Source organism: Odontesthes bonariensis, chromosome 10 (genome assembly GCF_027942865.1).
Source record: "Odontesthes bonariensis isolate fOdoBon6 chromosome 10, fOdoBon6.hap1, whole genome shotgun sequence".
Taxonomy (NCBI): Eukaryota; Metazoa; Chordata; class Actinopteri; order Atheriniformes; family Atherinopsidae; genus Odontesthes; species Odontesthes bonariensis.
The window spans coordinates 23707395-23721000 of record NC_134515.1 but is presented as its reverse complement, the minus strand read 5'-3'; the positions used below and the strand labels follow the sequence as shown (position 1 = coordinate 23721000).

The following is a 13606-nucleotide window of genomic DNA, read 5'->3' as shown; positions in this document are numbered from 1 at the left end:
TTCTCATCATCCTCATTGTTGAAAAATGACAGTCGGCCCCTTGATTTACAATTCAAGGGGGCCACATTACTGACCAGGAATGTATTATTCAAACTAAGGAAAAATGAAATGAAGACAACCACTTAAAGCTGCACTGAAAAAGATGTTAACAGAGAAGTAGCTTTAGAAGTCTCTTCTTAAGAGCAGGTGTAACGAGTACACAACTACAGTTTACTTGATGAAATACGGAGACTTTATTTCATGTTTTCGTCGGCTCAGATTCACAGAAATAGTTTAAGTGTATGAGTAGGTAAAAACAAAACTTCACTAGTTCTCTGAACTGCCGATAGAGTACAATAAATGTTGGCTTCAACAGCATGTACTTAGGGGTGCTCGAAATAAATTACATAATTGAAACACTGGGACTGTTAGAACATGTCAAGACTATATCAAATCTCTCAAAGCGATCTTTGTCCAACTCTAAAAGTCATCCTCGCTCAGAAATATTCACATTCCTTTTACACATTAGCTATGATATATCGTTTTAGTGGGACCAGTCAAAACATGAGTAATTAGGTTATCGTTAAAACTTCAGATTAGAATTTCGTAGAAATGATCGCAGTCATGTGCAGATAAGATTTTAGTGCAGAACTTCTTCTCTGAGATCCTGACGGATCAGCGTGGAGGGTCTGCTCATACGTTTTACCTGAGAATAAATCCAATCTGTGTGTGCACACTATTTGAACATAAGGAACAAAGAATCCCGAGTTTCTTCTCTCAAAATAATCCTCCATAAATTCATGTTCTTCTAAATGGACTGTGTGGAGGGGCTGATGAAATGGTGAATCAGATAGCTCCTTCAGACTCAGCAGGAGTGGAGGTCAGGTCACAGCTCAAGTTTTCTGGAATGTTACACACAGTTTTCCCTAAACCTGCTTCCTGGTGCAAACTCCACATCTCTGCACCTACCCTGGTATCTTGTCCCACTCATCCTCAGTGAATCTCTCATCGTACAGTGCTGCGTTGTGGACTAGGCCTGAAGATCCAGAAGTGGCGTGGCTTCGGGGATTCGGGCGCCTCCACTCGTGTGGATTTAGCAGAATTTCTGAGGCTTTGTGCAGATATGTCCCTAAAAAGATATGAGAAGATACAACAATCCCACCGGTCCCAGATGAAAGAAAGTGTAATTTGTCATTTTTAGGGCTCACCTTGGCTAATGTAGCCTGTATCAAAACCTGAGCTATCCCATGAGCTCATGGCAGAGTCTATACTGGGCACAGTGGCAGAGTAGATCTCTGACTGTTTGCTGGTTTTCTGGGAATCTGTCAGTTCATCCTCTGGGTCACTTAAAAATAGAGCTTCTCTATCTGTAGGCCGCCGACACTCAGAGTCTGAAAACATGCAGTGAGTTGACGTTAGACGAGAAAAAAAAAAAAACAATTTACTGCATAAAAAGCACATTTTCAGCTTAATAAAGCCAATTTAATTTCTTTGTTTTGTCGTTCTTTGTCCATTTCTTGCCATGTTTAAGTGCTTTATAACTTTTAGCTTTTCCAATTTCTATTTCTTGCTTAGTTCTTTTTTCCTCTCAAAACATAAATTGCCACCAAGATTAATTAAGAGGATTAAAAAAATGTAATGTAGTTTGTATACAGTCAGCTTGTTTCTTGATCTTGAGGGTGACGGACTCCCCGGCCATCTGCAGCAGGTGGATGGCCTCACTCAGCGGCTTTCCTTTCAAGCTCACCCCACTGATAGCCAGGACTCTGTCCCCTATATGGATGGCCCCGGTCCTGCACAGCGAGAAGAAGAGACAGATACTAGAGAATCCCAGACAGTACAAACAGCCGGGTCAGTAAAGCCTGTCAGGCTGCCAGTGACTGAGACAGCAACAAAGAGGCTGCTTGTTGCAGAAATGGACGAGACAGCCATTGTTTACTGGCTCATTTATGAAAAAAAAAGAAAGAAAGAAAGTTTCTACAAAAAAAGCTAACTGGCATCAAATTAATGTCCCACCATCTCCTCAAACCCTACTCTCTCATCAGGCCCTTCTCTCACCTTTCAGCCAGACCTTTCTTGGTCAGGCCAGAGATGACGATGGGGTCAAAAGGCTCCTCTGTGCCGGAAATTGTGATGCCGAGTGGTCCGTTATACCGCTTCAGCTCAACTGTGTAGATGATTGAGCCAGACATCTCCAACTCATCTAAAGCGCAAAACACGGTAGACACCATGAACTCAAAAAAAAAAAAAAAAAAAAAATAATAATAATAATAATCTCTTAGATCCTTTAAACATTTACATTAAAAGTTCCAGATAAGTTAAACAAATAAATAGAACCCTCAGATGTTTTATAATTAGGCACATTTAAAAAGAAAAAAAAAATTAACTGAAACTGGAAATTTTGCATTACAAACATCACAAATAAAGAGCTGCTATTCAGACAAAATGCTGATGATAATGTACATACAGTCAGCAATATAAAGTAACCCTTGATTGGCAATATGAGGGGAAATTAGGTGGTGGCATTTTGCCATCACACTTTGGTTCCACTCATCTCATTAAAAAGGGACGGGACACTGCACGACTATAGAAAGCCATCGTCAACAAACATCTACATCCTATAATAAAACAGAAATATCCTCATGGAAGCAGTCTTAATGTTTGGCATCAGGACACTTCCAAAAGATCACATATTCATTTTTAGGGCTTAAGGGATGATTCTTGGTGCATCAAGCAAAGTTGTGCAACACAAATTGGAATTTTAACTGATCTTTGGTTTGCATTTAGTTTCCTTGGTTCTCAAACAACTACTGACCCACAAACAAGGGCCTACAAGAGTCACTTTTTAAAAAATACATATAAAAGGCCAAAGTTTAGGAACCATGGGTTCATCTTTGACTGTGTAGCATATAATTTCATCTTACACATTATGTGTGACTCCTTTGGCTGAGATGGAAGTAAGTATCGTTGTCAAATAAACATACGTGGAAAAAAAAATGCAGTGTCAAGACATTTCATTTAAAAAAAAATGTTTTGTGATACCGTAGAGGTGAAGGTGCAGATTCCTTCAGTACCCTACAAACTCACCCTCTCCTCCCTAACATGAAAGAGAAATTATGGTGGAAACTTAAAAACATCACAGGCCTACTCTGGAGCCAGTGCTCGATTTGCAATATGGCGGAATCTGAGGAAGAACATTTCTACTCATGATTCCGTGCTGCATACTGCTGCGAATATCGTTTGGCATTTCTGCCAGCATTTTCCCCCTTGGAGCACTTGAGCAAATGTAGTAATTTCTTCGCACCACTGGTGTTTTTATCTGGATGTGAACATGGGTTTTAAGGCATTCATATACCGATGTTGTCCTCATCTTTCTGGATTCGCAGTTTGACCATGTCCTCGGCCTGCTGCAGGATGTGCATGGCGTCCTCCATGGTGCAGTTCTCCAGACGCACCGAGTCGATGGCCAGCAGCCTGTCTCCGGGCTCCAGAGTGCCTGTTCTAGCGGACAGAAGAGCAGGAGGATCACAACTATTAACTGGGACCAGAGAGTTGCTTCTCCTGACTCACCATCAGAATCCTATTACCTTGCGTGTCAGTGGGATCCGTGGGGGTGACCGCCACCTCACCCTCAACCTAATCAACACTGAGCCCTTCTGAAATGTAGCTGTCCCACTGATCTAGTTTTGATAGCTCAATCCAATTAGGCCTATTAGACACAACATTTCATCTACTCATGAACAATCCTGTGTAAGCCTCTGAAAACCTGGAGAAGTTCTGAGAAATATTGTCTCACGAATGTGACCTGAAACCACAGATTGATTTCCCCGATTATAAAAGTCTATACAACACAGTTCCGTGGGATCTGAGCAGCAGAATGTTCAACAGTGACACGATTAGCTCTGCTTGATGATACACACCTGTGTGCTATGCTTCCTTTTCTGATGTCAGAAATGATGAGGGGCTTTCCAGGTTTCTTACTAGCTGGTTAAAAAAAAAAAAAGAAATTAATGTTCAGGAGGATACAAAGAATAATACATTGTGAACTCTGAGCTTGAAAAATCTCTCAACCGAAGTGTTTTTCATTTCCCCTGATCATACTCGGCACCTAGTTTTTTTTTTGTTTTTTTTCCAAAGCTAGTTAGAGCAGAAAGGTTGATGATGGATGTTGGTACAGGCAGTATTGTTCAGAGATAATGAGCTATGTGCCTTCATGCGTTTACAAGCCCAAATTTTATGGATCACAGGACATAGATTAATAGATTTACAGTATGCGGCAGCACTGAGCAACACTGCCCCCTTCTGAAAGTCTACAAACTCACCACTGATGGTGATGCCCAGCTCCACTCCTCTCCGCTTGGGTAGTTTAACATGGAAGGTGCCACTGCTTGGAACCACCGACTCTAATTCGGATTAAGAACAGTTGGAGTTTGAAAGCAGGATGGCATGGACGTACAAGATCTCATCTAGAAAGTATTTATCCTGTTCAGTACCTGCAACATCAAACTCAATCTCCACTGTGACTTTATTAGCCAAAGCAGAGTCTCTGAGCAGCTGATGAGCTTCCTCCAAAGTGCCGTCTTCAGTTGGGATCCCATTAATGGACAACATTCTGTCGCCAACCTGCAACAGCCCACACCTCCACAGAATACACAAACATTTAACATTTTCCTAGATGAAACAATTTCTAACACACCATGGAATGAAATTAATGGGTATATTTGAGTGTGAACAAATCACTGGCATTTAAGCTAGATTGCAGCAGATATAGCTAATTTATTCCGATTCTGAATTAATTTAATATGTTAGTTACCCCCAATGTAATCATTGATAGAACTTTTTTTTTTTTTTTTTTTTTTTTTTTTTAAATGGCCATCATAACTCAAAAGAGTAAATCAGAAAGTTTTCAGATTCTTTTTTTTTTTCCAGAAGAAAAACATTTTCTTTTTCATATTTTCTAAATCGTTTTAGAGACTAGTCTAGATTCAATTTTACATTATTTTAAGATGTTTTTTGCACTGCTAATTCAACTTGTCTGTTGTAGTAGACAGAAGGCCGTTGGCACAATTTTGTCCAACTACCTAAAAAGAAAGAAAAACCCAAATCTGTGTGGATTAAGAAACATCCGATCAGCAAATAAAACATCACACAAAGCAGTCCATCTCTTTAAATGTGACCAATTTTACCTGCATTTATTTTTAACCTTACTACTTTGTACATTTCCCAAACTGTAAAACTTGAGTGGAGGAGGATTTGTTCCCCCCTGTTGGCTGCAAGCATAATTACACAAACACCATAAACGCATGCCCCGTGACAGGGGAGAGCCACAACAAAGGTAATCCGCATTTTTCCTTGACGTCACTCTTTAAGACAGTAATCCTTCCTGTGAACAGTTTATTTTTTTAAGAATCTGAAACTTTCCAAGACACTTCCTGAGCTTCTCCACCTCACATCTTATCAGTGTATCCTGCTGTGTCTGTTGCTACAGTTTCTCCCATCTAAAGCAAACACCACATCACCACCAGTGTGCAGATGTCACCACAAGCACCAGATTTGAAACCGTCATTGTGTGAAACTCAGGCGATGACGAGCTTAATCAGCTCTCTGCAAACTCATTTGGCAAGCGCTTGAATGCAACAGATGTTCAGTTATATGTGAAAGTCCCTCACAGCAGCTTTAATACCGCACGTGGCACAAAGAGAATGTTTAACAGTCTATGAAATTAAATGCAGCTACCAGGCTTGACAGCATGTGTTAGTTAAGCTTAAATCAATTTTAGAATTACCTCAGTGAGCAAAAATATAAGAAACGTGGGCCGAAAGAAATGATAATGCACATCACACATTTAACCAGACTCCTAATTGTGCTGACAAACACAGAAGCACTGTCAACTGACATTAGTTCACCAAAGCACCGCAGCTCGTTAACCTTGTGAGGAGGCTGAGGCACCAACATCACAGTTGGCTGCTGTACTTGAGTCACTCCTGTCCAACTGCTGCTGGACTAATCATGTTACAGGACCCGGGGGACACGGCCCTGCCGCCACACACCAGCTTGACTCTTGCAACACAGAAACCGTAAACTGGCCTCATTTGTGCCGTGTGCTGAATACACTGCTACATGTGATGTAGTCTCGTGCAATATCATACACGCTACTGTTGGAGGTTTTTCAGAAAGCATGGCTGCATCAACACCTAATTGAAAGTAGGCAAATTTTTAAACCACCACAAGACCTTTTGATGTTGCAAATACCCACTCAAAACTGAAATAACAGCCCCCAACAATATTAGAAAAAAACCCATTGATCGCCCTCTAAATAAAACTAAATGTATCAAAGACGTAGTTAAGCCAGATGAGAACGTCAGTCAGTGAATTAAGGAACTGGCTGACCAATATTACTGTCCGTCTGTTAAGCTGCAAGCATCATAGCTGTGAAAATGAGATGAAAAAAGGAGGCATAAGTTGTTGAAGCAAATCTGTTTTCCTGCTTTAGTCCTCCGCTGTCCCTTCAAATTTATCATGTGATGCCTTATGTGGGTTTGACCTCCTTTGGGTACCACTGTAGCGCTGCTCTTTTCATTCAGTTTTTGCTGCTCGGATTAACTTGCAAAACAGATAACAGAGAAGACAAGGAATTGAAAAGTATTGGATAAAGAGATGTGCTGAGACAGATCAGTGGTGGCCAGTTTGTACAGTTTTTAGGGCCCCATCTCCCTTTTCAAATGTCCTCACTTTTCCAGAGTCCATTTCCAGACTTGTCCCAGGATTTTTAGTACCACATTTGCTATCCAAGGACAAATATTTATCAAACTAATTCATTGTTTAAAAATTAACACCGATAATCCATGTTACATTTTGATCGTATGCTATCAAATAATTGCAAGTTGATTGTAGCTCTTGGCATCGACGCTCGTAAGCCCTTCATGGGATATGCAACATTAATGACTTCATAAATCTGGTAAAGCAACAGCATACAGTCATTTGGACATAAGCTACGTGCATATACTAATGTATTTCACAGCTTCATTACAACCAAGACATTGAGAGAGAGAGAGAGAGAGAGAGAGAGAGAGAGAAGCACAATAAGTGAATGTATGATATTTGGCATCCGAGCAGGGATGGCTTCTTTCTTTTTTCTATAAAATGTAAAATGCCTTGTAGGCATAACACTTTATTTAACCCATTCAGTGTGCTGTGGCAGTGTAAAACATACCAGCACTGGGGCAGAGCAGCTAAAAGTCAATTATTTTCACGCCAAGTTTATATTTTAACAGGAGATATCAAGCTTTCTTTTCCATGAGATACATTTGAGATCATATTGCTCTTAAAAATGCAGCGTATAATCATAGCCCTGTTTCAAATATCTACCAGCTCCACAGGAAAGTTAACTCACCAAAATTCTCACACGGTTTCATTCTCCTACATTTAAATGTGAATGATCCGATACGTCTCCAAAAAAAAAAAAAGACTAGATATAAAGGCCACAACCTGACAACTTGTCCATTCGTCATCTAGTGCGGTTGTATATTAATTGTTCCAGCTCTAGCAGCTTCAGGAATACGCTATTTACAGTAGCTGCAGTTAGTAATCTAATGACGCGTGACATCAGGTCAGCGGGACTAAAGCAGTACTTTCACCACACTTCGCTGCTAATACTCATCTACTCTTACTTGGCGGCCCACCCACCACTAAACGTTTATTAGTAACTGATCACTTTAACATTGCTGTATTCAGATCATTTACTTGAGTACTGTACTACTTCCAACACGTTGATTTTTCTCCATTAGTGTTTCGCAACTAAATTTGATGCCAACTATTGATTTCAGTGTCTGAGGCGAGTTGCTAACAAATAATCAATTGTATAATGTGCTGAAAACGTCCACAATCAAATCAAAAGTACTGTCCATGGCCCACGTAGTACTTTCTGCAAACAATCCCTCTACACAATGATCCGTTTTAAAGCTCACTCTTACTTAAGTAAAAGTGGGGGGTGATTTCAGACATTAGGAAATCACTCCCCTCGCCCCCATCATGCGAATGAATGATGAGCACTGAGGCCCTCCAGTCCAAGGTGACTCATTGCGTTACCTCTCTGCTGGGCTGTCGGGCTCAATAAAGCGGATGACCGGGGGAGCCGACAGCGTTTCTGTGGCAAAGACACCCCCCTGTAGCTGGATCCCAAACCCTGTGAGCAGATCCCCCCTCAGGATGACTTCGCTCGTTTCCACATGAAAAACCTGCCCCCCTGGGCCGACAGAACTGGACGCCAGGGATACTGAGGGAGGGAGAGGGGAGCAGGGGACACATCAGATAGAGATATCAGAAGATAAGTGGCAGATAAATGGAGCAAGAGAGGGATTTTCGTAGAGACAATTTCAGAAAACGGCGGAGGGGAAGGAGAAAAGACATGCTCCCACAGAGATGATGACGCCATGGGAACAGAGAGGGAATGAGTCAAGGTCATGTTTACGTAAGCAATCAGTCAAATCCCTTCACGTACTGGGTGAGTAGTTTATTCTGTTAAAAAAATATTTTAACACCCATTTGTACCACAAGCAACACCCACCAACATGACATAACAATTAAATCAACAGCTCTCCAATGCAACCACAACACAGTTAGGCTTGGCTTACCTAATACACTGTCAAGGGAGTGTATTCTGTAAGAGCATGCCTGAAATGAGCTTGCTTAGTAATTTGCTTGAAGTGACACTTTAATGTGTGTGGGGGTAGAGAGGAAAGCGGTTTGTCATACATGAGCTTTTATGGTCCTTCTTCCTGTTCCTCCTCTTGCCAGTTGACCCGCGAGGGCTGGTGGGAGCTATGGGGCAGGGCAGCGTGTTGCTACCCTGACTACTGAAGCCTGAGGTGGCTGTGGAGGAAGGGGAGAAGCCGCCACCCACCAGAGCTGAAAGGAGACATACAGCAGCACTATCTGTATCAAAAGGCCGGTTCAGCAAGAGCAAAACTCATCCAACACAGCATGCAACAAAAGAGGGAAATGTGGCAGCTTGTGTCGGGGTAACCCTCTTGGAGGATGATTTAATCATCATGCTGATGAAAGGGCTCCTGTGATGGTGTCTCGCCAGCAGCAGTGCTGTCACAACTAATAACTTACATTTGCAGTGGTCCTGCTGGTTGTGTGGGTGGCTTGGGCTGCTCCATGTCTTGCTGTGGCTGGCATGTGGGGGATGGCAGTAGTTGCTGCTTTGGTCCCAATGATGATGGTTGCTTTTCTGCACTTTTACTGCAGCAGCAAGGAGGAAAAGGCACGCGTTAAATAAACAAGATCCGCTCCTCTACAATGCACATTTCTAAATTTCATCCATTTAATCAAGCTTTGATTTCCATGTCTAAATTTGTACTGCACCACACAGTGCCTGGAGGAAGATTCAGAGCAGAGTAATTGATATTTAATGTCTTTGCCATACTACGCTAGATTAAGTCCTGTGTTTAATGCATCTTGAAGAGCTTCCGAAAATCAGTTTGACACAGAATAGTACAGAGAGAGAGAGAAAAAAAAAAAACCCAAAAACCTTACTTTTATTAGCAAGCCACCACAAAGCTGAGTGTAAACTGACGATCGTTTTCATCATTTCATTTTCAAAAGAGCCCAAAGGTGCAAAAACAGTAGCAGTAAGCTGACTGCTAGACATGATCAGAGAGTGATAGGAGCTGGTTGGAGGCATGTGGCTTGTTCTTGATTGGGCACAGCTGAGAGCTTGATTGGTGTTAATGCAGAGTGTGTGTCTGCATCTGTCTGGTACTGTTAATGTGCTTTATTTAATTCCCCTTTTCATCTATTTATTTTCTCTCTGCATATTCCTGTTAACTTCTCCTACATAATCAGAGAATTGCAGATTGTTTTTATGTTGAATTGCATCTTTTCCTCCTGTCAAAACCTGAGTATTCAAACAGCATATATGACGTCTTCACGGGAAAACAGCTGACCTACTGTTTGACACATACCTCAATAATGAACTTTCCTTTGCAGATTCATGGAGCTATATTTGTCGCGGGATGTTGCTTGTGACAGTAATCCTAGCTGCCTTATTGGGAGGGGTCTAATCTCTAGCAACTTGCTCACATCATGGATGGAGGATTTGCTGAGGAGATGGCTGACTACAGAAGTGCCTGATAAATTTGCCATACATGGGGAACCTGGTTAAATCCAACCATATGTACTCATAATACATGCAGCAGAACCTCTGGCCCTTTTCAGGAAACTAGTTTCTATTTAACTGAAACTAACCTGAAACGCTCTGGTTCTGCCAGCTTATGTTAAGCCCACCTAGGGGACTCTGTCCAAGAAATTGTGCTTTCAGTCTACACTGATGGAAAGAAATGTTAACTCCTAATCTTTTAGTGGTCATATCAGTCTTATTAAATCCTAAAAGCAGATTAGACAAATTGCATCTTATAATCATGCCGTATCCAGCTGAGGAAAATGGGCTGTGAAAATACCATCCTATCATAATGGCACTACGTCTCATTTGAGAGCTAAATCGTTGAAATTTAGAAATGAAATTTCTTGAAGACATGCCTGTCACATTACAGAGAAGCAATGCCTGTGCTGCAGTTTACTTGTATAGGAATGTAGAAGAAAACCCACAAATGCAAGTTAAAAATATATCTTGCAAAAATCTATCTTTGGGCCCACATTCATTTAGGATGGACTGATGTGAAGTGGTGAACTGTCCTTTGGTCTGACAAACTACATTTTGAAATTCTGTTTGGAAATCATGGACACACTGTGTCCTCTGGGATAAAGAGGAGTGGGACCATCTGGCTTGTCATCAGCACGCAGTTCAAAAGCTGCGATGGATGGATGCACATGGTATGGGTGAGTTTCACATCTGTGAGGGCATCATTAAAATTGATGATATAGACAGGTTTTCAAACAACATATCCCGCTATTCAGTCAACATCTGTTACAGGGAAGGACTTGCTTTTTTTACGAGACAACAGCAAACCACACTGTCCATGAATTACAGGAGCATGGCTCAACAGTGAAGGAGTCCAGGTGCTAAACTAGCCTGCCTCTAATCCAGACTGCAGGCAGGTGCATTTAAGCTACATTGATTAAATAAAAACCACAACTAAAGGAGACCCTGAACTGTTGAGAAGTTGAAATCCTACATCCTACAGCAGCTGGTCTCTCCAGTTCCCAGGCACATACACACAGAGAGATGTTAAAACCAAAGGTGAGGCTGCACATTGGGATACATCTCTGTGTGAACTTTTTAAAAAGGTGTTATTTGCATCATCAACAGATATTTAACAAACAAAAACAACCTTTCTCACTTTCAACATTGGACACGTTTCCTTTGTTTTATGTTTGTCAAATAAGGTGTTAAAACAATTTGATTAAATCTTTCTTCGCTTTTCTTGATTTTACATCGTACATGGAGTACCAACCTTTGGTGAAAATTAGGTTATTCAGCCTTTACTTGAGCAACTGTCCAGGACTGTTACACATAAGAGAGTATTTTTAGTGAGTGGTTCTCTTTTACCAAACAAAAGTTTTTTTCTTCTTCCTCGCAGGATGTACCTTTAGAAAACTCAAAAAAATACATTTGTAGAAAATTAATAAACTGATGCACTGAAGACTTGACCAGCAAAATTAGTGACAAGGAAACATTGTGGAGAAGAATTTACTGAAGCTTATTTCCTTTTGTCGTACTGTGCAATCCTTTTTACCCATGACTTCATGGAGTCTTGGAAAAGAGTCCCTGCAGCCGTTGATATGGAAATAAGTCTAAGAAATGTGACGAGAACTTGATCTCTGACAGAAAAAGGGTGTGTGTGTGTGGGGCTCATTGGTATGCATAAAAGGCAGAGAGTGCATCCAAAGCCAGAGGGATTGAGGCAATCAGTGTGCCGTGCACATACGGACACACTCGGGCAGATTCAGAATGCATGGAAAAAGGCAACTGGGAGGCAGCCAATCTCTTTAAAGCTGTAGGTGGCACAGCATTGAACAGAGCAGTACCAATACGTATGGTGAGGACAACATCTCCAGAAACTGCACACACTTATGGAGTGTTGAAGCGATAAGTCAAGTAGCTGACATGATCCTCAGGAACCCTTTGCATTGCTCAGGACATTTACCTTTAGGAATCTACATGGTTGTATTGCATTGTTTAACTACTAGCAGTATATATTATGAACATTTTCAGCTTCATTTTTATTTCTTCAGCTGTCATTAGTCACTCAGCATGTGCTACCTGCAAACGCGTACAGATAGCACAGGTAAACTAATCAGGCTGTGTGTGCTTTTGCGTTTCTTTTCCCACCATTAAAATTACCGATCAGTTCATTTTAGTAACACAACTCTGCGGAAAAACAACATATGGAAAAACACAACAAAATTCCTGTAAAACAACAGCAATTCAGTTACTTAGCAGTGAAACAAAAAACATTTCATAAGGCACAACAACAAAGCATTTAATAAAAACGCTTCTCTTTTTTTTGTAATTAGATTTTCTTAATTGCTGTCATGCTTTTGATTTTGTTATCAGTATAAATAGTAAAATTATTAGTTAAAAAAAGATGTTCAAAATCCCTATTTAGCCCATCTTTCTTCTCTTTCTGTTTCACAGATGATTCCTTTAAATCTCATTTCTTTTGTTGTCTCAAACAGGTTCTTTGAACTGCAGGAATGTACCTGTGTCCTGTGGCCTGATGGGAAGTCTGCTCTGATTGGCTGGAAGAATCTCTAATTTGGCAATTTCCGAGGTGCTGGCTAGTAGCTGTGTCGCCTCCATCAGGGAGCAGTGCTCTGTGCTGGTGCCATCAATGGAGAGGAGGACGTCCCCTGTGTGCAGCGCTCCGCACCTGAGAGTGAGACCGAGGCCGGTTCTGTCAGGACACTTCCAGTCAGAAAACACTCTGTGGGGTAATAACATTTAAAATGTCTGTTTCACCTTTCCACAACGCTGGCTGGCTTTATCTTGTCGATAATAATAACTTGTTTGCTCCTGTATATTGCTGTGGCGAGGCCGATTCCCAGGCTGGCTGAGGGGCCTTTCACTATCTCCACCAGCAGAGGGCCTGAGGCCTGCTGCACTGCCTCTGAAAAAAAGAAAACAATGCACACACAGAGGCCAACAAGGTCACTGAACACAGCTAAAGGCACAAATATAACACTCTTTTTACAGTCTTAACGGTAAAAAAGGAAAACAGTCACACTTGTTACAGTTATCGAGGCATTTCATGTTGTCTAACTGTTGGGCATTGATCGCCTTTGTAAATCTGCAACTCCAAAGTCATCACGAAGTTAACCAACATCGATTAAAATAGACCAGTGGCAGGAAAACCTTTACAGTAAATGCAAAACGTTGATGTTACAGGTACATATTACTGAGCTCCTGGACTGCGGCGTGAATGCACACTTCTGCATCAGGGTGTTCTTTTTTAATAAAATGGATTTTCAAAAGTTTGATAAACCAAAATATGCTCCTGTGTATGGCTTATAACTGACCTACAAAACATTAGTAAGTTGCATGATACTGTTTGGATTGAGGGAGAGAATATCTTTATATTTCTGTAAGTGCATTAGTTGAGACCTATACTACACCAATTTGTTGTATGGAGAAAATTTTAATCGCTCAATATGCCTTCATTCT

At 41.1% G+C, this 13606-nt stretch overlaps 1 protein-coding gene across 7 annotated transcripts in view; it reads right to left on the bottom strand.

Moving 5' to 3' along the window:
- The window catches only part of LOC142389721 (glutamate receptor-interacting protein 2-like), a 36748-nt gene that overhangs the window by 8202 nt on the left and 14940 nt on the right, over window positions 1–13606 (bottom strand). For 6 of the 7 annotated variants that reach the window (XM_075474718.1, XM_075474720.1, XM_075474713.1 and 3 more), the window contains exons 8-20: window positions 12905–13052; window positions 12646–12815; window positions 9097–9225; window positions 8734–8886; window positions 8068–8254; window positions 4473–4618; window positions 4302–4382; window positions 3900–3963; window positions 3335–3480; window positions 2038–2182; window positions 1633–1772; window positions 1188–1370; window positions 949–1108 (exon numbers count right to left, since the gene is read on the bottom strand). In XM_075474718.1, the coding sequence (XP_075330833.1) occupies window positions 949–1108; window positions 1188–1370; window positions 1633–1772; window positions 2038–2182; window positions 3335–3480; window positions 3900–3963; window positions 4302–4382; window positions 4473–4618; window positions 8068–8254; window positions 8734–8886; window positions 9097–9225; window positions 12646–12815; window positions 12905–13052 (1852 nt within the window). The remainder of the gene's footprint in view (window positions 1–948; window positions 1109–1187; window positions 1371–1632; window positions 1773–2037; window positions 2183–3334; window positions 3481–3899; window positions 3964–4301; window positions 4383–4472; window positions 4619–8067; window positions 8255–8733; window positions 8887–9096; window positions 9226–12645; window positions 12816–12904; window positions 13053–13606) is intronic. The other variant, XM_075474717.1, reaches the window with a different exon arrangement.